This window comes from Trachypithecus francoisi, unplaced genomic scaffold (assembly GCF_009764315.1).
Source record: "Trachypithecus francoisi isolate TF-2019V2 unplaced genomic scaffold, Tfra_2.0 Lachesis_group8, whole genome shotgun sequence".
Lineage (NCBI taxonomy): Eukaryota > Metazoa > Chordata > Mammalia > Primates > Cercopithecidae > Trachypithecus > Trachypithecus francoisi.
In genome coordinates, this window is record NW_022681473.1 from 98,550,942 (window position 1) to 98,576,326 (window position 25,385).

Genomic DNA, 25,385 nt, shown 5'->3' on the forward strand with positions numbered 1-25,385 from the left:
GGAAGTCACCTTTGGATAGAATGGAGGAAACCATACTGTAAAAAGGCAAGGACTGAATGGAAGTTAAGGATGTGTAGATTAAGAATGTGAAATCTGCCAGGCGCAGATCACAAGATCGGAAGATCAAGACCATCCTGGCCAACATGGTGAAACCCTGTCTCTACTAAAATACAAAAAATTAGCCTGGTGTGGTGGTGGGCGCCTATAGTCCCAGCTACTTGAGAGGCTGAGGCAGGAGAATTGCTTGAACCTTGGAGGCAGAGGTTGCAGTGAGCCAAGATCAAGCCACTGCACTCCAGCCTGCCGATAGAGCAAGACTCTGTCTCAAAAAAAAAAAAAAAACAAAGAATGTGGAATATTCCTATAAGAAGTTAAGAAGGGAAGAGAAGGATGGCAGAGAAGTTTGCTGCAGGGATGAGAAACACATTTCGTCCTTGCTTTTTTAAGATAGGCGAGGTGTAAACATGTTAGATATTGAAGATACATGAGAAAAACAAAAGATAATTGAAATAGCAAGGGATATCATAAAGTACGTAAGTCTGGTAGATTGGAGGCATGTTAGCTTTTCTGCTGAGAGAGGAGGAAAAGTGATGCCAATAGGAAAGTCTTAAGCTGGAGGGGAAGGAGTATGAAGGAATTATATTTGCTATTTTGTTTTCGCTGAGAAATAGAAAGCATATTCATTTGCTAAGAATTGGAGGGATGGTAACTGGCCTTAAAAGAACAATAAAATTCTAAAATTTACCATGGAAATGAGACCAAGACCTGACTAGAAAGGGATAAATAAATAAGAACTGGCAAGCAGTTTAAGGGACACTTTTAATCCTAAATTTGCAGTGGAGCCAGTAGGGTTGTTGTATGATTTTCCAGCAGTCCTCAACATCTTTGGAGCTTCAGTTGTAGTTTAAAATGGTAGATGTGGCGGAGGGACAAGGGGACAAACAGATTTGAAGCACTGATGAGAGTAATCAAGCTTATTCTCTACCCATGGGCTGAGTTAGGGAAGGAAGAGGGCTAATAAACTAGAAATCTCAGTCAAATTCAGAGACTGTTTAGTAAGAATACGGGGTCGAAGGAGAAGAGGTTTTGATTGGAATGTACAATTTACAATGTCTAAGAAGGTGCAGTCTTAGGAGACTCATTTCTGGAGTGCAACCCATATGAGTGGTTTGCTGAGAATGAAATTGAATTCCATTAGAACAGAGATGGTCGTGGATATTGTATGGTTGTCCCCAGAATGAATTCTAGAGTTGGGACAGAGGAGAAGATTGTGAGCTAGGTCCATGCCAACATTCAGTGAATGTGAGAGAAAACCTTACAGGTTTACATAGTAAACATGAAGATGGGAGGGATTTGTTAGAGCCAGAAGGTGGGGATCTCAACAGGGGAGTGAGACTTTATCTGAGAATGAAAAGGCAGTGGTCTGGAAGATGCAAATTAGAGGTAGGAGTATGCCAACCTGTGTCCATTCAGGTTGTGCTAAAAGCATCTATAAATGAGAAGGGTAAATTGGTACAACCCCTTTGGAATATTGTTTGGCATTATCCACTAAACTGACTTTATGTATATCCTGTGACCCATCAATTCCATTCCAACAGAAATGCACACATATGTTTAAAAATGTTTATAGTAGCACTATTCATAATAGCCCCTAACTGGAAACAATCCAGATATCCCTCATAGGTAGAATGGATGAACAAATTGTATATTTATATTCTCTTTGTATATAATGAGATCGAATGGACAATAACACACAATATAGAAGACTCTCACAAATATAATGCTAAGTGAAAGATTCCAACACAAAAGAGTACATATGTATAATTCCATTTATATAAAATTCAAAGGCAGATAAAATTAATGTACAGCATTAGAAATCAGGATAGTGGTGACCTTTTGAAAGAGGTAGTTAGTGACTGGTAGAAGGGGCTGAAGGGGGGCCTCTGGAATGCTGGTGCATTCTGTTGATGTGGATTTGTTCACTTTGCAAAAATCTCAGTCACACACTTGGGTGATTTGTATACTATTCTGTGTATATCTGTTTGGTTACCTGTTGCTGCATAACAAACCACCCCAGAATTTAGTAGCTTAAAATCACTATTTATTTATTTATTTATTATCTCTCATAGTCTGTTGACTGGGCTCAGCTGGGCAGTTTTCACTTAGGATCTCTCATGCAGATGCAGTTAGCATCTGGGGTTGGAGTTATATTAAGACTCAGCGGGGCCAGAGTTCATGATGGCTTCTTCACTTACATGTCTGATGCTTCAGCACTCCTATGTGGCCTCTCTGTCCACAATAGTGTCCTGGACCTATTCAGCATCTTGGGGCTCCCAGGGGGAGGAAGTGGAAGTTAAGGGCTAGGCCCGCAGCTTGCACAGTATCACTTCCATCACATTGTGTTAGTCATAGTCATGCCATAGGGTCCATCCAGGTTCCTCCCTGTTTCTGGGACTCCAGTAACCCTATGTTAGGCCTTCTCACTCTATACTGTTACCTGCTAGTCTATATTTTCCAACCTTTTTTTCCTTTTTTCTGACTCATTCCTTGGTGTCTGTGGACATATCCGGGGAACCTGGACTTTCAGCCCTACTCAGCTATAGCAAACCCTTTCCCTGTTGAATGTCAGTGGAGGCCAACTGGGGAATCTAGTCTTTTGCCCTTACCTAGCGGTAACAAGGTGGTGACTCCCAAAGGCATCAAAAGCAGAAGTTTAAGGAAGATCCTGAGTCTCATAATAACTAAAAGGTGTAGGCATCGATTGAAAATCATTAGTCATACCAGGAACAAGGAAAGTCTCAACTTTAATGAAAAATGACCACCTGTAGGTGCCAGCACTGAGATGACAATGATGTTTGAATTATCTAAGATTTTAAAGCAGCCATCATAAAAACACTTGAAGGAGCAATTATAAACATGCTTGAAACAAATGAAAATATAGTAAGTCTCAGCACAGAAATAATTAGTCTCAGTATAGAAATAGATATAAAGGAGAACCAGATGGAAATTTTAGAACAGAAAAATATAGTAAATAAAATAAATTTCAACTGCAGAATGAGGAGACAGAAGAAGTGATCAGTGAACAGAAGACAGAGCAGTAGAAATTACTCAAGCTGAGCGACAGAGGAAGAAAATTAAGAGGAAATCTTTAGCATCTAGGGCAGATCAGAGTTCCTAGACTTGATACTAGAAGAACAATCTTTAAGAACTCACAAAACTTAACAAAATCTACTCATAAAATGGCCATGTACTACAAATGTATATAGCAGCTTTATTCATAATAGCCAAGAACCGGAAAAATCCAGATGTCCTACAGTGGGCAAATGCTTAAACAAACTGTGTTTACATCCATGCCCTGAAATACTACTCAGCAATGAAAAGAAACAGAACTATTGATAAACATAACAATTTGGATGAATCTCCAGAGAATTAGGCAGAGTGTGAAAAGCTATTCCCAAAAGGTTACGTACTATATGATTATTCCACTTGCATTTGTATAACATACTTGAAATGACAAAATTGTAAAAATGGAGAACAGATTAGTGGTTGCTAGAAAAATAGGGGGTTAGGGGGCTGGGTGATAGGCTATGGGAAGGAAATAGGTGTGGCCATAAAGGGCAGTATGAAGGATCCTTATGATAGGAATATTGTGTATCTTGACTTCATTGATGTCAGTAGTAGTATAGTTTTGCAGGATATTACAGTTGGGGTGAAATGGGTAAAAGGCATATGGGATGATCTTTCCTGTATGATTTCTTGTAACTCCAAGTGAACATATAATTATAAAGTCTCTTTTTTTTTTTTTTGAGATAGAATTTCACTCTTGTTGCCCAGGCTGGAGTGCAATGGCACGATCTCAGCTCACTGTATCCTCCACCTCCCAGGTTCAAGTGATTCTCCTGTATCAGCCTCCCAAGTAACTGGGATTACAGGCGCCTGCCACCACGCCCAGCTAATTTTTGTATTTTTAGTAGAGACACGGTTTCACCATGTTGGCCAGGTTGGTCTCTTAACTCCTGACTTCAGGTGATCAGGCCTTCTCGGCCTCTCAAGGTGCTGGGATTACAGGTGTGAGCCATGGCGCCCAGCCTAAAAATTTTTTAAATATAAATATGTCGTCTCCATTTTAAATTATACCAGTAGTTACTTCATTTTTAAAAATCACCCTTTAACCTAGATTTCTCTAGTTACATCAAGAAGAAGTTATGTTATTTGGATTTGAGGTGGATCTCATAGAGATGATGATGAGGAAGGCAGCCAGAGTAGAAATAAACTATTGTATGTACTAGTATTCATAGAATATAGGTAACAAATGGTTTGTTGCCTTTGTAAAGTTCACATTCTAACTGGAAAGAAAGTAAATTAGCTGCCAAACCTCCTAACCTCACTGTATTCTTTACTTTAGGTGTTGCTTTTGAACAGGGCAAAATCCTTCCTACTCCTGAGACAGTTCCTTTTAGACTCACCAGAGATATTGTGGATGGCATGGGCATTACTGGTGTTGAAGGTGTCTTCAGAAGGTAAGTGATACAAAGTAAAGGAGGGAAATAATTTTTGATGTCAAAATTACATGGGCTGGGCATGGTTCTTTGCACCTGTAATCCCAGCTACTCAGGAGGCTGAAGTGGGAGGATTGTTTGAGCCCAGGAGTTTGAGTCCAGTCTAGGCAATACAGAGAGACCCAGTCTCTAAAAAAAAATTTGTGTGTGTGTGTGTGTGTGTATACACATATATATACACACATGGGTTAGAGATTTGTACAGATTATAGAATTTAATGCTGGAATCATAGCCCAGTGCTTTACCAATACTAAGGAAAAGACCCTGGGTAAAAGCAATAATAGTTCCCCTTCCTTCTACCCACCTGGGAGCTAAGCCCATGTAACATACATACTGTTATCCCAAACCTCCTCTGGAAGCATCCCACCTTTACTTTTAACACCTCTGTCCTGGCTGACTCCTTTTTAGTGATCAGAACTACTATTGGGTGTTCATCACTGGGGATATAGAAGAGACTACATTTTTATTTATAGGAGCTTGTGTTCCAGTGTAACATTGTGCTACAAAAAAAACTTTGCAGTTCCTTGTAGTTTTCTCAGCATAGGTCTGTGTACTCAGATTGGGGCAGATTGAAGTCAGTGTAAACTAATAATTGCCACAATAATCAAAGACTGAGAGCTGAGCACAGAGGTGCATGACTGTAATCCCATCTACTTGGGACGCTGAGGCAGGAGGATGACTTGGCCCCAGGAGTTTGAGACCAGCCAGGGCAATGTAGCAAGATCCCATTGCCAAAAAAAAAAAAAAAAGAAAAGAAAATCAAAGACGGAAATAAATCTTTCATAGTAGTGTTGTGTTATTCTTGTAAATGCCAAGCTTGCAGAAATAGTCAAATACATACTTGTATTCGTTTCAGATATCTAATGAAAGCCCACTCTGCCAGGTATTATGCTATTTTGAGATACAAATTTGTAGATTATTAACAAGCATAGGCTCAGCATACTACACATGAGAGTATACAGATAAAGATATGTTGAAAACATTGGTGTGCAACAAAATCTGTATTTATAATGTGTTTGACTCTAGATGCTGTGAGAAAACCATGGAAGTGATGAGAAACTCTCAGGAAACTCTGTTAACCATTGTAGAGGTAAAGTATTTTATAAGGAGACCTTTTTTTTTTTTTTTTTTTTTTAAACCAGGTAGACTGTACCTCATCGGGAAGTCACTGATGTGAAGAGCACTGCTTCATTTTAACATAGGGGGATGTGGCTGGGCAGCAGAAGGGAGGAGATTGCGCACTTAGCCTTTTCACACATCCAAAAATGCTGGTTTAGAAATGCCTTCAGCCCCCTCGAGCTGCTTGGAATGTTATAGCATTGTAAGTTAAGTAGTCTCTAGTTTTCAATTCATAAATCAACTCTCTGACATTTAGATATTCCATGTGGTGGTATTATTTTCAGAATGGTTTCCATTAGGGCTTAAGGGAAATCGGTATCTCCTTTTTCCCTGCCCAGGTTCAGAACTAATTAGTCAGACAAATGGAGATCAAATTGTCAGCATCGTTACTAGAGGAACATGGCTTAGGAATGAGGGCCAAACTAGTTTACTGCTGGTGCTACCTCAGTACCTCTCTGCTGTCTTACCCTTGGGACTCTCAGGAACCTGTATAGGGTTTGGGCCTGCAGAGCAAACATATGTAATCAGGATCACTGCCTTCTCTTGATCCAGGGCAGAAAAAAAGGAAGTCAGACAAATTTCAGTGTCTGTGCTGTTAGTACCTATGCCAGTCATTCACCAACCTGGTAAGGGTATGTGAGACAAGAAATCAGGAGCGTGGCCTCCCCAGGGAAACATGGCAGGTGGAGTGCAGCATGGGCTTGCCTCTTCCACTCCTCAGCTTTTCTTCCTTTAACCTGATAATGTTGGACTGGCTGCATGTTATTATTACTTGTACTGCTTTTAAAAAACATTGATGCTGATCAAATCCAAACCAGGTTTCTAGGGATGGGGCAGGAATATATGTATTTTTAAAAATCTCTCCTACTGTACAACTAGGATATGAAAACTGTTTTAGTTCATTGGCATTAACCATTAAGCCTGTGGTCAATAAGGGTGGGGCTTTATCCCTTGGAAGACCACAGGGTGGTCCTGTGTGCATCTTTATGAACCGAGGCATCTTTATAGATCTCCTTTGGACCGCAGATGGTAATACAGATTTTGCTACGAAGAGTTTGCTGAAATAGGTCCCAGTAATATGTTGGTAAAATTAAATCCAAGGCTGTGCTATTCCCAAGGTTAAAAATATATTCTTTTTTCTTTCACCCATTTCAAATTCTGTTCATACATGTTGTCATTTGTTACAGTTTGCCATTGGTTCTGCAGTAAGAATAAATGATACAGAAAATAAGCATGATGTGTAACATTTTAAAAAAAGAATACATGATAACATGGATGCCTCAATAATGTCGAAATTAAACTCTAAAGTTATATTATCTTGCACTTGGTCATGTAAGAAAAAGAAGCCCAGGCCAGGTGCGGTGGCTCACGCCTGTAATCCCGGCATTTTGAGAGGCTGAGGGGGGTGGATCACCTGAGGTTAGGAGTTCGAGACCAGTTTGGCCAACATGGTGAAACCCCATCTCTAATAAAAATACAAAAATTAGCTGGGTGTGGTGGCAGGCACCTGTAATCCCAATTTCTCAGGAGGCTGAGGCAGGAGAATCACTTGAACCCAGGAGGCGGAGGTTATAGTGAGCCAAAATCGTGCCATTGCCCTCCAACCTGGGCGACAAGAGCAAGACTCTGTCTTTAAAAAAATAAAAAAATAGGCCGGGCGCGGTGGCTCAAGCCTGTAATCCCAGCACTTTGGGAGGCCGAGACGGGCGGATCACAAGGTCAGGAGATCGAGACCATCCTGGCTCACACGGTGAAACCCCGTCTCTACTAAAAGATACAAAAAACCTAGCCGGGCGAGGTGGCGGGCGCCTGTAGTCCCAGCTACTCTGGAGGCTGAGGCAGGAAAATGGCGTAAAAACCCGGGAGGCGGAGCTTGCAGTGAGCTGAGATCCGGCCACTGCACTCCAGTCCGGGCGACAGAGCGAGACTCCGTCTCAAAAAAAAAATAAAAATAAAAATAAAAATAAAAAAATAAAAAAATAAAAAAAATAAAAAAAAAACCCAAACTTTTCAAATTAAAGAGTCAAAGCAGCTTAACATATTCTTTAGTATTTTACTCTACCTACTCTCAGTCAGAAGGGATTTTTATGCTAAGGTGGAGTTGGGAGTTTCTTCCAGTAGTTTTATCCTACCTAACACTCACCAGAAGACAGACAGTAGTTCTTTTAGGGCCTCAAAAATCTTAACTAGTTTAATGCCAAACTGCTTATGGACTTCATTTTTTAGAGTGGTAGGAGATCAAATTAGAGAAGTGACAGTGGCCAGATTCTTTGCCATTGTAAGGACTTTGGATTTCCTGAGTGAGGGTTTTGAGTCTGAAAAGTGATTTGCATCTCCACCTACAATAACTCTCACCTTTAAACACACCCTCCAATGCTTTGTGTATTTTTACACTCATCTGCCTGATCTTCCCTCCATAAATCTGTCTGAATTTCCCAAAATCATTTGGTGTGATTATCCCAATCTTCAATAATAACTTCCCCAGTGATCTTACCACAGTAAGACCACTTTCTGCCTTCAGCTTTAGGAGGGTGCTTCTCAATAGCATCCAGGTTCCCAGTCCTCTGGGACATCATTTCTCTCCTCTCTTGGATTCTTTTCTTCTCTTAGATTTCATTGAGACACAGTCATTATTTCTGATCTGATCTCCCTGCTTCCTAAGCCCCTTCTTCAGAGCACTTTGACCTGAGTGTATTTCCCTTTTCCTCTCAGTGTATTTGTCTCTCCTGGCCTTCAAGATTTCATTTTCTTCCCAATGGACCATTCTGTCCTCTAAAGATTTTATATGTCCTGCTAAGGAAATATCTCTGTCCCTCTAGCTCAATGATGCTTAGCCAAGAGCAATTTTGTCCCCTAGAGGACAGTTGGCAATGTCTGGAGGCATTTTTGGTTGTCACAATTGGGGATGGGAGATGAGGACAGTATTGGCATCTACTGGGTAGAGGCCAGGGATGCTGGTGAACACCCCAGAATGTACAAGTTAGCCCCCACAGCAAAGAAATATCCCATCCAAAATGACAGTAGTGCTGAGAGTGAGAAACCCTGCTCTAGCTTAATCAGTCTCTATTGACTTTACTGTTTCCAACCACTTCTGTCTTGTCAGACTGAAGCATAATTTTTTACTTATTCCAGTTCCTCCTTAATTCTAATATTTCCAAGTGTGACTCGTGACACAAGCCCTTGGTTTTGAAGTAATTTGGATTTTTCTTCTACTTCAACCCAAGAAAACCATCTAGTCTATATTAGAGGCCTTCATTCCTTTTCATTAGTTCATTAATAAAATATACTAATATTTTCCTTTTGTGGGTGAAACTGGTTTGGATCTCTGAAATCTAAAGCCATGTCAATGCCCAACTTGAAGTCACATAGGAACCCTTGAACTTACAAACAAGCCACATGTAATCAAGCCCAGTTTCTCCACAGTATTTAATGGTCCTGGAGGACACTCAAAACAGCATTAAAAAATAGAGAGATTTTGGTTCTGCTAATATAGTACATGTCCTGAAACTAAATCTGCTAAAGACATTTTATAGTCCCAACCTGCAGATTTACTGAGAAACTGTGTACAGGCAGCAGCAAAAAAGTGTTCCAACCTTGTAATACTGGAATGCCCTATAGAATCATTCTTTGTATTGTCTCCACATACTACTAAGATTTGTAAGCGTTTGCCAAAGCCTATTTTTTTTTAAGTTCTGTGTTTATAAATACCAGAGCAGTTAGCTGTTCTGAACTGCCAATATCAGATTCCTCATGACCTCACATTCTAAAATTTAAGACCTAAAGCCACTTGCTCTAGCCATGTCAGTTGTTTTGGTATCCTAATTCTATACCTAATACATATCTCAAGATTCCAAACACAGCACCAAACCTTGGGTTTTGAGGAGGTTTCAATAAATTATACCTTTCTGGATCCACCCAGATTTAGAACTGAGAGAAAAAGAGCCATAGGAATAGAGTAGAGATCAGAATTTCAGGTTTGTTACTGATAAAACTATTGGAGAAGATGGCTTAGGAGTGAGGTCCAAATAGGCTTGCTTATGCTCTCCAGTCCCCACAACCCAATCTATATCTTGAGACAGCCTGGCTGAGGAAGAATTGGGCTCTACAAAGCAAATACCCTAACCCAGGGTTAAGAGTAGAGAGAGAAGGAAAGAAAGTGACTAATGCTTATCTCCTTTTAATAGATTAGTTCCATCCAGTCGGGAAACATGGGTCAAGGGATGTCACCCCTAACCATGGAAGAAGAATGAATTCAGGGTTGAATGAGAAGCTTGGAGCATTATGCTAGGATAGTTTCCTCCACAAGGAAACATGAAGCGTGTATGATGTTTGTTCCCCTCCCCCATCATCTACCACGTGACTGGCCTCTGTTATTTGTATGATACTGGTTCTACATACTTGTGATTAAAATGTACATTGTTCTTTTAATACATATGTTCTCTCTGTTTAGGTCCTTCTGTATGATCCACTCTTTGACTGGACCATGAATCCTTTGAAAGCTTTGTATTTACAGCAGAGGCCAGAAGATGAAACTGAGCTTCACCCTACTCTGAATGCAGATGACCAAGAATGCAAACGAAATCTCAGGTGAGCAGTATTTTAAGAAGGTCCTGTCAGTTGTTCAGATTTTCTTATTCCCAAGGCCTTTAAACCGTTCACCTCACTGAAACCTTTGTGTTTTTGTCCTTAGTGATATTGACCAGAGTTTCAACAAAGTAGCTGAACGTGTCTTAATGAGACTACAAGAGAAACTGAAAGGAGTGGAAGAAGGCACTGTGCTCAGTGTTGGTGGACAAGTGAATCTGCTCATACAGCAGGCCATGGACCCCAAAAATCTCAGCCGACTTTTCCCAGGATGGAAAGCTTGGGTGTGATCTTCAGCATATGATTACCCTTGCATTCAGCCTTTAGAAATTATATTTTAGCCTTTATTTTTAACCTGCCAACATACTTTAAGTAGGGATTCATATTTAACTAAGAACTATTGTGGGTTTTTTTTGAATATTGGTTTTAATACTTGATTTAATCACCACTCAAAAATGTTTTGATGGTCTTAAGAAACATCTCTGCTCTCACTCTTTAGAAATAATGGTTATTCGGGCTGGATACAGCAGCTCACGCCTGTAATCCCGGCACTTCGGGAGGCTGAGGTGGGCGGATCACAAGGTCGGGAGTTCGAGACCAGCCTGGCCAAGACACTAGCCTGGCCAGTATGGTGAAACCCCGTCTCTACTAAAAATACAAAAATTAGCCGGGCATGGTGGTGGGCACCTGTAATCCCAGCTACTCGAAAGGCTGAGGCCGGAGAATCTCTTGAACCTGGGAGGTGGAAGTTGCTATGAGCCAAAATCATGCCATTGCACTCTAGCCTGGGTGACAAGAGCAAAACTCCGTCTCAAGAAAAAAAAAAACAGAAATGTATTTGGATTTTTCCTAGTAAGATCACTGTGTTACTAAATAATGAAGCTGTTACGGAGAACAAATTTCAAAGACACAGTTAGTGTAGTTACTATTTTTTAAAGTGTGTATTGAAACTTCTCATTCTATTCTCTTTATCTTTTAAGCCCTTCTGTATTGTCCATATGTTATCTTTCTGTGATACCTTCATATATTGCCTTCTAGTTCATGAATTCTCTTGTCAGCTATATATAATCTCTTTTACCCTATCCCTTGGGCTTCTTTCAGAAATTGTTTTTCATTTCTAATTATGCATAATTTTTTCAGATCTGTTTCTTGATGTCATTTTTTAATGTTTTCTTTTTATGTCACTAATTATTTTAAATGTCTGTACTTGATAGTCACTCTAATAGTTCTATTAAATTTAGTTCCTGCTGTTTATATCTGTTGATTTTTGTATTTGATAGACTTTATCCATTTTTGTCTTTTTGAAAATTGAGTTTATTTTCAGCAAGGCTTTATCTATGGGAATCGTGAGTCTCTGTTTATGTCACATTCCCAGGGCTGTTGCTGACACATGCCCATTCTTATTTTTAATTTCTTGGCTTTAGGGTTTCCATACCTGAAGTGTAGTATAACTTACTGATAGGAGATTTCTCCGGCCAAGGCAGACATACTTCCTCCTCATCTCCCTGTGCTAGTGGGCAGAATATTTGATTGATGCCTTTTTCACTGAGAGTATAAGCTTCCATGTGGCCCACCTTTATGGTAGGGGTGGAAGGAGGTATATTTAATTCCCACTGCCTGCCTTTGGCAAGTCCCAGGTTCTTTAGTCCCCATATAGATGTCGAAGCTAAAAGCCATGGGTTAATGAACTGGCAAATTGTTCTAAGACAGCTACAGCATCAGCTCACATATTTACCTCTCTGGTTTTTCATTCCCTTCATTTTTTTTGAGACAGAGTCTTGTTCTGTCGCCCAGGCTGGAGTCTCAGCTCACTGCAACCTCCACCTCCTGGGTTCAAGCGATTCTCCTGCCTCAGCCTCCTGAGTAGCTGGGACTATAGACGTGTGCCAACATGCCTGAGTTTTTGAATTTTTAGTAGAGGAGTTTCACTGTGTTAGCCAGGATGGTCTGGATCACCTGACCTCGTGATCCACCCGCCTCTGCCTCCCAAAGTGCTGGGATTACAGGTGTGAGTCACCACACCCGGCCTCATTCCCCTCATTTGTGACCATAACGATTTCCCCTTACTTTCTTGTAAGTTCTAGTATGTATTTAAAAGAATGTTTTCTACATTTTATCTAGCATTTCTCTGTGTTCTGTTTGAAGGGAAGGGCTTAGGTATCTAGTTTGATACATAGCTAGAAGTGGAACATTTCTCTGTCCCCCAACTGTCATCATATCAGATAAACATCAGATAAAAAGCCACCTGAAAGTAAAACTACTGACTCCTGTATTAGTGAGTATAATCTCTTCTCCATCCTTAGGAAAATGTTCATCCCAGCTGCAGAGATTAACAAATGGGTGGTTGAGCTTTCTCCTCATATTTGGACCTTGAAGGTTATATAAATTTTTTTCTTAGGAAGAGTTGGCATTTCTTTTTACTGCCAATGGCAGGGCACTCATTCATATTTGATCTCACATTCCCCTCCCCTAAAACCAATCTCCAGAACTTTTTGGACTATAAATTTGTTGGTTTGATTTCTGGAGAACTGTTCAGAATATTACTTTGCATTTCAAATTACAAACTTACCTTGGTGTATCTTTTTCTTATAAGCTGCCTAAATGAATATTTGGTATATATTGGTAGTTTTTATTACTATAGAAAATCAAGGAGACGCAGTAAACTTAGAATGTCTTTAAGAAAGCCCTGAAGTCTTCATGGGTGGAATTAGAAATTATCAACTAGATAATAGTATAGTTAAATGAATTTGTAGCTAATTCTTCCTAGTTGATGCATCCAGAGAGCTTTGAATAACATCATTAATCCGCTCTTTAGCCTTGCGTGGTATGCCATAAGGCTCCTATTCTGTTCAAGTATTCTAATCAATGGCTTTGAAAAGTTTATCAAATTTACATACAGATCACAGACCTAGGAGAAATAACTAATTCACAGATGACAGAATTAAGATTATAAAAGATTTTTTTTGTATTTTTAGTAGAGACAGGGTTGCCATTGCATTCCAGCCTGGGCAACAGAGCGAGACTCTGTCTCAAAAAAAAAAAAGCTTTGGCAAGCTGGAACACTTTCTGCAAATGACTTAGAAAACTGCCAAGGACAAAAGAGGAGTAGTTAGATTTTGAAAATATTAATCATAGAATATTTGTTGTATGCTAAGTCACTGACACATATTATATGCAGCATCTCTGATCTTTGCCTTGCAAGATTAGTGAAATCCCAATTTACTGCTGGAGAAATCAAAATTTGGAGAAATAAGTTGTCCAAGGCAAGAAGATAGTAAATTATAAGTACAAGTGTAATATGGACAATATCTAACATGAAAAGATTTCAGGTGAAAAGAATCTGGGGTTTGCCAGTCAGTTGCTCAAAAGGTCAATGAAAACCAAATAGTGAAGCTATTAAGAGAAGCTAATAAATTATAGACTGCTTGAACAGTTATGTCCAGATTAAGGGAGATAATAGCCCTCCCACCCTACTTTGTGCAGGTCATACCTCCCCAAAGTGTCTACCTAATCAGTAGGTTCACAAAAAACTCTTGGTCATTATAGTATATGCCTAAAATGTATGCACTTAGGAATGTTAAAAATTTAAATATGGTCCAAAGCAAATAAAAGCAAAGAGGAAAAACTTTGGACATCTTAAAGACTAGAATAGTCTTTTAAAAAGTAGAAAGCCAGTATGTTGGTTTGAAATATAGAGATGTGTCCCAATTTCAAGTATTTTAATTGCACCTTAATGAAATTATCTATTTTCTATAGATTTATTTTAGTACTATTGATTGTATTACTTTACTGTTACCTGAATCTATTATAAAGTGTTTTTGAATAAATAATTCTAAAAGCATATACTAAGACTCATTCACTTTATTCAAATATTTGTGTGTTCTGTGTGCCAGGCATGGGACTCGTTCCTAAGGAGAAAGCAGTGAGCAAGGCAGGCATAGTCTGCCTATATAAAGCTCCCAATCTGAGGAGGATAGGCAACTGACGATGCAGTGTGAACCAGGGAGCCTACCGCACAGCCAGTCTGATAATGTTGCATTTCAGTCTAAGTATCCTAGTAGTGTTTCTTAATCGCCTCCTGACAAAAAGGCAAATACCAATGTTCTTTCTTTGGGCCTAGAAAGTGATCTAGTTGACATTTCTAGCCTAAAAGATCTGTACTAGAATATGACAAGTGCAAAGATCCTGGTATCCTAAATGCAAAGTTTTTTACTTGTATTATCATATTTTTAAAATAAATTCAGTCCTCTTCAGAGTTTTAGGCTCTTTTGCCTAGATTTTAACAAACTGAATTTTGCATGAATATAGTGGAGTCACTTTCCACAAAGATTATAACGACTCAGAATTTGGTAAGTAAGGAGATCTCATAATAGACATTTATCCTCTGAAAAATCCCTTTGCCATTAAAAGTACAGCATACATAGTTTTATGTACAACAGTATGTAGAAATATATACTTCCATTGTGTATGATCCAAAAGCAGTGGTTCTTAAAACCAGGGGTGATTTTGCTGCCTCACTGGATATTTTCAAAATAAAATAGTTATTTCGATGGGATTCACATGGTATGTCTCATTTTAATTTGTACCTCACTAATTATTAGGGAGATTAAACTTTTTAGTATATGCTTGTTAGTCAGTATGATTTTCTCTTTGATGAATTCCCTGTACATATTCTTTGCTGATATTTCTACTGATCCTTTGTTGGTTACATAACATCTTAGCTAACATCTTTTCTGATTCTGTGGCTTGTGTCTTCATTCTCTTAATGGAGTTTTTTTGGTTGACAGACATTTTTATTAGTGTTTTCATTTATGGTTAAATCTTTCAGGTAGGGATTTTCCCCCCGTTCCTAATGTCACTCAGTTAAGTTTTAGTTTTCCTTGCAGAGATCTTGCATAGTTCACTATGTTGATTCGTAAGCACTTTATTTTTTTAATGTTCTTGTAAAGGACTTTTTTTTCATAAGTTTTTCCTAATTATTACTGTTAGAATTAAAATTAGTTTTTACATATTGATTTTTCTATCCAGTAACCACAGTAACCTCTTTTAATTCTTTCTAGAAATATATCTGGATTCTTTCGGATTTTTCTATATATATAATCATATCATCTATGAGTAATGTTTGGATTTTCTATGTATATAATCATATCATCTATGAGTAATGTTGGAAATGGAATTGTTGGATCATATTCCAATCCCATACTGTTTGCTTTTTATTTTTTTCCTTTACTGGCTAGGACCTCTCTTTAGCACAATCATCCGTAGAATGTTGGGACATTCTGTTCCACGCCTCATGTCAAAGATAAAAATGTTAGTGTTTACCTTTAAATTTACTGTTTGCTGCAGGGTTTGATTTTTGTTTTCTTTAATGTGTATATTTCCCTTATCAGATTAAAGAAGTTCCTTTCTGTCCCTAGGTTGCTGTGAGGTTTTATTACAGATGGTGAATTTTAGCGGTTTATCTGCATTTGCTGATGATGATTATTTTCCTTGAATGTTAATGTAAACTACACTGTTTGATTTTCTAAGGTTAAATCATCTTGTACTCCTAGTATAACCTCAGCTGGTCCATTTTATCTATTGCTTTATTTTGTTTGCAAATGTTTTGGTTAGTGTTTCCAAGTGGGATTTCCTTTCCAGCATTTCTTGAGAAATTTTGTTTTTCCAAATTTTGAATCCCAAGAAAAATCAGTAACAAAATCAGGAAAACAGGAAAGATATTATAATTCTCCCGTGAGAATTAAAGCTTAGCAGTCAACATAAGACACATTGCTGATTTGAAGGAATCCAGCGACACAAAGAGCACTGAACACTGAGACACCGTATTAAAGGTTAAGGTCAGTATTCCCATACTGGGACAGAAACATATAGGAGAGAAGTGGTCATGATCTTGCGTATAGTTCTTGCCCTGATATAAGTGTGTGTTCATAGCTGGTATACTACTAATGGTGAGTCACTTAAAAAACACACACAGAACAAAATATACCATCTCATTTTTAAGTATACAGTTCATAGTGATACAATGATACAGTGGTTGTTGTGCAACCAACCTCCAGCACTCCTTTAACCTTACAAAACTAAAATTCTATACCCATTCAACAACTCCCCATTCCTCTATTCATCCAGCCTCTAGGAACCACTGTTCTACCTTCTGTCTCTCTGAATTTGACATTCCAGGTACTGTACCTTTTATAAGTAGAATCATGCAATATTTGTCTCTGTGACTAGCTTATTTCACCCTCAAGGTTCATCTATGTTGTAATACATTGCAGAATTTCCTTCCTTTTTAAGGTTGAATAATATTCCATTGTGTGTGTGTATATACTGTATATATTTTGTTTATCCATTCATCCCTCAATGGATACCAGAGTTGTCTCTGCCCTTTGACTATCGTGAATATTGTCACTATTTACATAGGTATACAAATATGTCTTAAGAACTCTTTTTTCTTTATACCCAGAAATGGAATTGTTGGATCATATAGTCATTCTATTTTTAACTTTTTAAGGAACCACCATACTGTTTTTCCACAGTGGCTGAACCATTTTACAACTCCACCATCAGTGCACAAGGATTCCAATTTCTCAACATCCTTATCAATACTTGTTATTTTCTGTTTTTATATCTGAGTAGCAAACATAATGGGTGTGGGTGACTCTTAAAAGTAGAAGCATTGTATATTTTACACCAATCCTATAAATGGTATTCTAAGAAGTTTTAGAAACAGAAGATATCCTTCAATTGACGGTTTCAAAACCTGAGTCTGTGTATTGTTAGCCTTGTTAGGAGATGGTAATGTTAGGTTACTTGAAAACTACCCAAAATGTTCCCTACTGTAGTGTTTGAATATTTAATATAAACTTCTAGTCCTTTGTAAATACTACTAAACCTCATTCATTCATTCATTCATTCATTCATTCATTCCTAGATGGAGTCCCGCTCTGTTGCCCAGGCTGGAGTGCAGCAGCACTGTCTCAGCTCACTGCAACCTCTGCCTCCCAGGTTCAAGTAATTCTCCTGCCTCAGCCTCCGAGTAGCTGGGACTACAGGTGCCCACCACCATGTCCAGCTAATTTTTGTATTTTTCATAGAGACAGGGTTTCACCATGTTGGCCAGGCTGGTCTCAAACTCCTGACCTCAAGTGATCTGCCCGCCTCAGCACCCCAAAGTGCTGGGATTACAGGCGTGAGCCACTGTGCCTGGCCAGTAATTCTTTTTTTTTAAAAAACATTTTTAGATTTCCATGATTATCAGAGTTGCAAAGGTTTTAAGAGAGAAAAAGGAAATTAGCTGCTTGCCAGATTTATTTTAAATCACTGCAGTGTAAAGCATCATGGACAAGTGGACCTCATAGGCATTTCAAACATGAAAAGGACAAAAACACAGAAAATAATTGTGGTAAGTCAGTGCCATCTACAAAATAATATCAATTCTGCAAAAACTCTTTATAATATTAGAATAACCCATTTTATGAAGCCAGCATACTCATATCAAAACCAGATAGAAAATTACAAGAAAGATGCCAGGATTACACCTGTAATCCCAGCACTTTGGGAGGCCAAGGCAGCAGATCACTTTAAGTCAGGAGTTCAAGACCCGCCTGGCCAACATGGTGGGACCTCATCTCTACCAAAGATTTAAAAATACATATATTAGCCAGGCGTGGTGGTGCATGGCACAAGAATCGCTTGAACCCAGGAGGCAGAGGTTGCAGTGGGCCGAGACGTGCCACTGCACTCCAGCCTGGGTGACAGAGTGAGATTCTGTCTCAAAAAAAAAAAAAAGAATCACAAGAAAGAAAACTAAAGATCAATATCCTCCATGAACACTTATATAAAATTCCTCACAAAATATTAGCAAATCAATTCTATCAATATAAGAAAGAGATAAATCATGACCAAATGGCATTATTCCAGATTGACTCAATCAATGTAACTAAATAAGCCATATGATCATGCCAGTAGTGCAGAAAAAGCTTGTGGGAAAATTCAATACTTATTCATGATAAAACTCATCAAACTAGGAATAAAAGACATGTGACAAAGGACATCTGTGAAAAACAGCTCACATCATATTTAATGAGGAAAACCTTGGTTATCTCCAAAGATCAGGAATGAGGCAAGGATGCCACTCTTACCACTTCTATTCCACATTGCGCTGGAGTTTCTAGCCATGCAGTAATATAAATAGAAAGCAATAAAAGACATACCGTTTGAAAAGGAAGAAGTACAGTTATCTTCATTTGCACAAGACAAACATCTATATGTAGAAAATCCTAAAGATTCTGTATTTCTTTAATTCTAGAATTAACAATGTCACATGGTAAATGTCAATATACAAGACATCAACAATATTTCTATATAGCATCAATACCAGTCTGAAGTTGAAATTTTTAAAAAATAGCATCAAAAATATGAAACGATTGGGCATATAAAATATGTGTATTACCCAAGTACAAAAATTAGCCAGGGGTGGTGGTGCATACCTGTAATCCCAGCTACTCAGAAGGCTGAGGCAGGGGAATCGCTTGAACCTGGGAGGTGGAGGTTACAGTGAGCTGAGACTATACCACTGCACTCCAACCTGGGTGACAGAGAGAGACTTCATCTCAATCGATCAATAAATAAAAGAAAAAGAAAAAAAAAAAAAGAAACACAAGGTGATATTGCCATAAAGACAGACACACAGATTAATGGAGCAGGACAGGGAGTCTAGAAATAGACCTACATAGTGATTACTGATTTTCAGCAAAGGCTTCAAGGTAACAGAGAAAAGATGTCTTTCCAATAAATGGTGCATATCCATATTCAAGAAAATGAATCTCAAACCTTCCCTCACTACATACAATAATTAACTAGAAATGGATCATATATTTAAATGTGAGAGCTAAATTTTGCAGAAGAACTTTATGACCTTGGTTTAGGCAATGATTTCCTAGATAAGACACTAAAAGCAGGAACCGGTGAAGAAAAAATGGTAACTTGGGCATTATTAAAATCTCTTTCTCATCAAAAGACATTGTTAAGAAAATGAAAACACAAGCCACAAACTGGCAAAACAGTATGTGATAAAGGATTTGGTTTTAGAATATATTTTTTAAATCTTTCAACACAAAAATAAGGAGATACACACCTAATTAAAAATTGCCCAAAGATTTGAACAGACACTTTGGTGAAGAAGATATTAAAAATGGCAAGTTAGAAATCCTCATCATCACTAGTCATTGGGGAAATGCAAATTGAAATCACAAAAAGATGTCATTCACTGTTATACATCCTCTAGAAAAGCAAAGTTAAAACATCAGACAATACCAATTTATAAAAACCAAGTGGAGCAACTGAAAGTTATTTACTGCTGGTGGAAATGCAAAATAGTATAGCCACCTTAGAAAGCAGATTATAAAATAAACTGATGCATAGATTGCAAAAATTGTCTCCCATTCTGTAGGTTGCCTGTGCACTCTGATGCTAGTTTCTTTTGCTTTGCAAAAGCTCTTTAGTTTAATTAGATCCCATTTGTCAATTTTGGCTTTTGTTGCAATTGCTTTTGGTGTTTTTGTTATGAAGTCCTTGCCCATGCCTATGTCCTGAATGGTACTGCCTAGGTTTTCTCCTAGGGTTTTTATGGTTTGGGGTTTTACACTTAAGTCTTTTTCTCCCCCCGACCAAGATGGAGTTTCGCTCTTATGCCCAGGCTGGAGTAAAGTGGCGAAATCTCGGCTCACTGCAACCTCCACCCGTCAGGTTCAAGCGATTCTCCTGCCTCAGCCTCGTGAGTAGCTGGGATTAGAGGCCCCCGCCACCATGCCCAGCTAATTTTTGTATTTTTAGTAGAGACAGGGTTTCGCCATGTTGGCCAGGCTGGTCTTGAACTCCTGACCTCAGGTGATCCACCCACCTCAGCCTCCCAAAGTGCTAGGATTACAGGTATGAGCTACCGTGTCCAGCCACATTTAAGTCTTTAATCCATCTTGAGTTAATTTTTGTGTAAAGTGTGAGGAAAGGGTCCAGTTTCATTTTTCTGCATATGGCTAGCCAGTTTTCCCAGCACCATTTATTTAATAGGGAATCTTTTCCCCATTGCTTTTGTCAAGTTTGTCGAAGATCAGATGGTTGTACATGTGTGGTGTTATTTCTGAGGTCTCTGTTCTGATCCATGGGTCTATATGTCTGTTTTGGTACCAGTACCATGCTGTTTTGGTTACTCTAGCATTGTAGTACAGTTTGAAGTCAGGTAGCATGATGCCTCCAGCTTCTAATATCCAGAATCTACAAGGAACTTAAATTTACAAGACAAAAACAACCCCATCAAAAAGTGGGCAAAGGATATGAACAGACACTTCTCAAAACAAGACCTTTATGCAGCCAACAAACATATGAAGAAAAGCTCAACATCACTGATGATTAGAGAAATGTAAATCAAAACCACAATGAGATACCATCTCAGAATGGCGATTATTAAAAAGTCAAGAAACAATAGATGCTGCTGAGGCTGTGGAGAAATAGGAATGCTTTTACACTATTGGTGGGAATGTAAATTAGTTCAACCATGGTGGAAGACAGTGTGGCAATTCCTCAAGAAGCTAGAACCAGAAATACCATTTGACCCAGCAATCCTACTACTGGGTATATACCCAAAGGGATATAAATCGTTCTACTATAAAGACACACACACATTATGTTTATCGCAGCACTATTTACAATAGCTAAGACTTGGAACCAACCCAAATGCCTATCGATGATAAACTGGATAAAGAAAATGTGGCACATATACACCATGGAATACTATGCAGCCATAAAAAAGAACAAGATCATGTCCTTTACAACGGACATGGATGAAGCTTGAAGCCATCATCCTCAGCAAACTAACACAGGAACAGAAAACTAAACACCACATCTCACTCATAAGTGGGAGGTGAACAGTGAGAATACGTGGACACAGGGAGGCAAACAACACACACTGGGGCCGCCGGCAGGTGGATGGCAAGGGGAGGGAGAGCAGTAGGACAAATACCTAATGCCGCAGGGTTTAAAACCTAGATGATGGGTTGATAGGTGCAGCAAACCACTATGGCACATGTATACCTATATAACAAAACTGCACGTTTTGCACATGTATCCTGGAACCCAAAGTAAAATACAACCAAGAGTTAAATGTATACTTATTGTTCATCAGAGCAATCCCACTCTCAGGTATTTCCCAAGAGAAATTAAAACATGTCCCCATAAAGACTTGTGCATGAGGCCAGGCATGGTGGCTTACACCTGTAATCCCAGCACTTTGGGAAGCTGAGGTGGGTGGATCAGTTGAGGTCAGGAGTTCGAGACCAGCCTGGCCAACATGTTAAAACCCTGTCTCTACTAAGAATACAAAAATTAGCTGAGCATGAGTTGGGCATGGTAGCTCACACCTGTAATCCCAGCACTTTGGGAGGCCGAGGTGGGTAGATCACCTGAGGTCAGGAGTTCGAGACCAACCTAACCAACATGGAGAAACCCTGTCTTTACTAAAAATACAAAAAAAAAAAAAAAAAAAAAGCCGGGCGTGGTGGCAGGTGCCTGTAATCTCAGCTACTTGGAAGGCTGAGGCAGGAGAATTGCTTGAACCCAGGAGGCGGAGGTTGTGGTGAGCCACGATTGCGCCATTGCAGTCCAGCCTGGCAACAAGAGCAAAACTCCGTCTGAAAAAAAAAAAATTAGCTGAGCATGTTGGCAGGTGCCTGTAATGCCAACTCCTTGGGAGGCTGAGGCATGAGAATCGCTTGAACCCCAGAGTTGCAGTGAGCCGAGACTGTGCCACTGCACTCCAGCCAGGGCAACAAAGTGAAACTGTGTCTCAAAAACAAACAAAAACTTGTGTATGAATGTCAATAGCGGCTTTTTTTTAATGGCCCCAACCTGGAAACAACCAAATGTCTATCAGCCGGTGAATGAATAAACATATTGTGATATGGAACACTAGTCATTAAACAAGGAATGAATTACTGATACAACATGGATGAATCTCAAAAGCATTATGCTAAATGAAAGAAGTGGGACAAAAAAATACCACATACTATATGATTTCATTTATATAACATTCTAGAAAAGGCAGAATGTTAGTGATGGAGAGATTAGTGGTTGACAGAGGCTTAAGTTGGAGTGAGTCAGTTAACTACAAAGATGCACAATTTGGAGGTCATGGAAATGTTTTACATATTGTGGAAATCACAGTAATGCATATATTTGTTAAAACTCATCAAGATGAACACTCAAAATGGGTAAACTGTATGTAAATTTTATCTCAGTAAATCAGATTTTTAAATTAAATCTATTATTAAATAATAGATTTTCTGGCTGATTTGTTTTTATACTTGAGGTATAAACACTGGTCTATTAGAATTATGGACAGTTTTTTAAAGATACAATGTGCTAAGTGTCATGATGGGTAAAAGTACAAGGTGCTTTGGGGAACATATAGTAATTCAGACTGGAGAGTGTGGTGGACTCTGTTCCTTTGACCCAGCAGTCATCTCCAATCCTTTATTCCTTCCACTGTGGAAACTGAAAGACAGATTTTTGCTTTTCCAGCTTCTTTTAGCCAAGGGTGCCCCGAGACCCAGTTTTGTTCAACAACGTCTAAGGTGACTCAGGCAGGGGCTTCTAGTAAGGCTTTTGCTTTTCTGATAAAAGGAGAACTTGCTATGGTGCCCCTTTTCTGTCTATCATGGACATGATGTGTGGAGTTTTCACAGCCATCTTGCAACCATAAGAGAACACGCTCAAACACAACAAGCCACATATTAAAGATGGTAGAGCAAAAAGGTAGAAAGAGCCTTGCTATGTGATGGCATCATTAAAGAGCTGAACAAACGTAACTTGTGGAATAGACTATTTGAGGAAAACAGTCCTCTTTGTTTAAATCACTATTAATCAGATTTTTTTGTGTTAATTCCAGCCAAATAAACATGGTCGGCCCTCATATCTGAGGGTTCTGCATTCACAGATTCAACCAACTGCATACAAAAAATATCTGAAACATAAAAAATACCAATATAACAATTAAAATAACACAGATTTTTAAGCAATATAGTATAACAACTATTTATATAGCACTTACATTGTATCAGGTATTATAAGTCATCTGGAGATGCCTTAAACTAATATAGGAGGATGTGTATAGGTTATATGTAAACACGACGCTGTCTTATGTAAGGGACTTGAGCATCCGCAGATTTTGGTGTCTGTGCGAGCCCGGAACAAATCCCCCGGGGATGCCAAGGGACAACCACACTCACCAATATTCCACAGAACATTGGAAAAATGGGATTGGAGGAACTGATGAGGGAGCATTTCAGACAGGGCAATCAGCTGGTGGGAAGACAGAATCGTGCATTTACAAAACTGAAAACTTCAATATGGCTAGGTTATAGGTTATATAGAAAATGATGGAATATTAATAGTATGGGGATGGAAAGTGGAGAAAGGTGAGTCTGGAGAGGTGAAGAGGGGCAAGATCATTGTATTAGTCTATTCTCTCATTGCTTATAAAGAACTACCTGAGACTGGGTAATCTATAAAGAGATTTAATTGGGTCTGGTTCCACAGGCTGCACAGGAAGCATGGCTGAGGTGGCCTCAGGAAACTTACAATCATGACAGAAGGTGAAGGAGAAACAGGCAAGTCCTACATGGCTGGAGCAGGAGGAAGAGGGCAAAGGGGACACGCTACACACTTTTAAACAACCAGATCTTGTGAGAACTCACTATCATGAAAACAGGAAGGGGGAAACCCACCCCCATGATCCAATCACCTCCCACCAGACCCCTCCTCCAACACTGGGGATTACAATTACATGAGATTTGGGTGGGGACACAAATCCAAACCATATCACTCCTCAAGGACACTGTAACTATATTTAAAAGTTTGGATTTAACCTGGCTGCCATGAGGTGGCACTGAAGTGTTTTAAGTGAAGAAAATTAAATACATTTGTATTTAGAAAGATCACTTTGGCTGTGGTGTGGAAAACAAGACCTGAGTCAAAGAAACCAGTTAGCAAAAGATGATGGTGGCATGGTCTATGTTTGTGACAGCACAGATGAAATACATGAATTCAGTAGGTATTTACGTGATATTAGTATGTGAACTAACAAAAGATTGGATTGTCATGTCAGATTCACATAAAGATTTCATTCAGTATGAAGTTTTACAAATAATTTCAATGATACAGGGAATCGAGGCTCAGACAAGGCAGAGAAAGGCCTGGGACAGCTGGACTGTGGAGCTTTAGCCACACTGAACATGGGTTATCTGGCCTAGAATAACAGATTAGGTCTCCAGTTAAGGTTTTGTGGGTTTGCATTACACAGAGCAGGGATATTTAAATCACAAAACATCTCAATGTGATACCCCATGGAATCGTATAGGTTATATAACATTCTTCAGGAAGCCATGCCTCAGAAATCCATAGCTCCTGGGTTTATTTAAGTAACCCTTACTCAGGGTCAGCCTGCTAAGGAACTTCTACACAAGGACAAATAACATTAGATTACCTAGAAGTTCCCTTGACAAAGTGAAGGGAGCACAGGCCAGCTGCTTTACTTTCTTACTCCTCAAGCAGGGCTTGGTGATAAATGTTACATGGAATGTCTGGGAGAGTAAAGTCATGGATATAGTTTCTCAAAAAGGGGTAATATCTGACAGATTTCATGGGGGAAGGTTATTTGCTATGAATGGTCAGATCTAGCAGGCACAGTAGATACCCATTACATGAGACATTTGGGAATTATCTCCAGCAGATTTGAAAAGCACAAGTAAGTTACACAACAAAAGCCCTCATCTCCACGTCACCTAATGCAGTTGCCCAAATGCTTCTCTCTCAGCCCACACTGATGATACTGACTATGGTATACTATGGTACGTCACTCGAGGTACAGAAGTTCCCTATGAACTTGGGCCTTGTTCATGAATGAGTTGGCTCAAGCTAAAACTGGATTGATGCCTTACTACAGCCCCACTTAGGTATAGCCCTAAAGAACAGCAGTAAGGGAAAATCCTAGTGGGCAAAGCTTTGAGCACTATACTTGGTCATTCACTTCTTATTGAGCGAGAAGTAGCCTTAAGTAGAGATATACATGGATTC

The 25,385-nt window shown here is 39.1% G+C and overlaps 1 protein-coding gene across 3 annotated transcripts in view; it reads left to right on the forward strand.

Moving 5' to 3' along the window:
* Positions 1–14,103, forward strand: part of ATM (ATM serine/threonine kinase) — a 135,494-nt gene extending 121,391 nt beyond the window's left edge. Inside the window, exons 60-63 of one of the 3 annotated variants that reach the window (XM_033206747.1) lie at positions 4,406–4,520; positions 5,586–5,649; positions 10,129–10,265; positions 10,369–14,103. In XM_033206747.1, the coding sequence (XP_033062638.1) occupies positions 4,406–4,520; positions 5,586–5,649; positions 10,129–10,265; positions 10,369–10,552 (500 nt within the window). In that variant the 3' untranslated portion in view covers positions 10,553–14,103. The remainder of the gene's footprint in view (positions 1–4,405; positions 4,521–5,585; positions 5,650–10,128; positions 10,266–10,368) is intronic. The other 2 variants (XM_033206748.1, XM_033206749.1) reach the window with 2 other exon arrangements.
* The last annotated feature ends 11,282 nt before the right edge of the window (positions 14,104–25,385 follow it).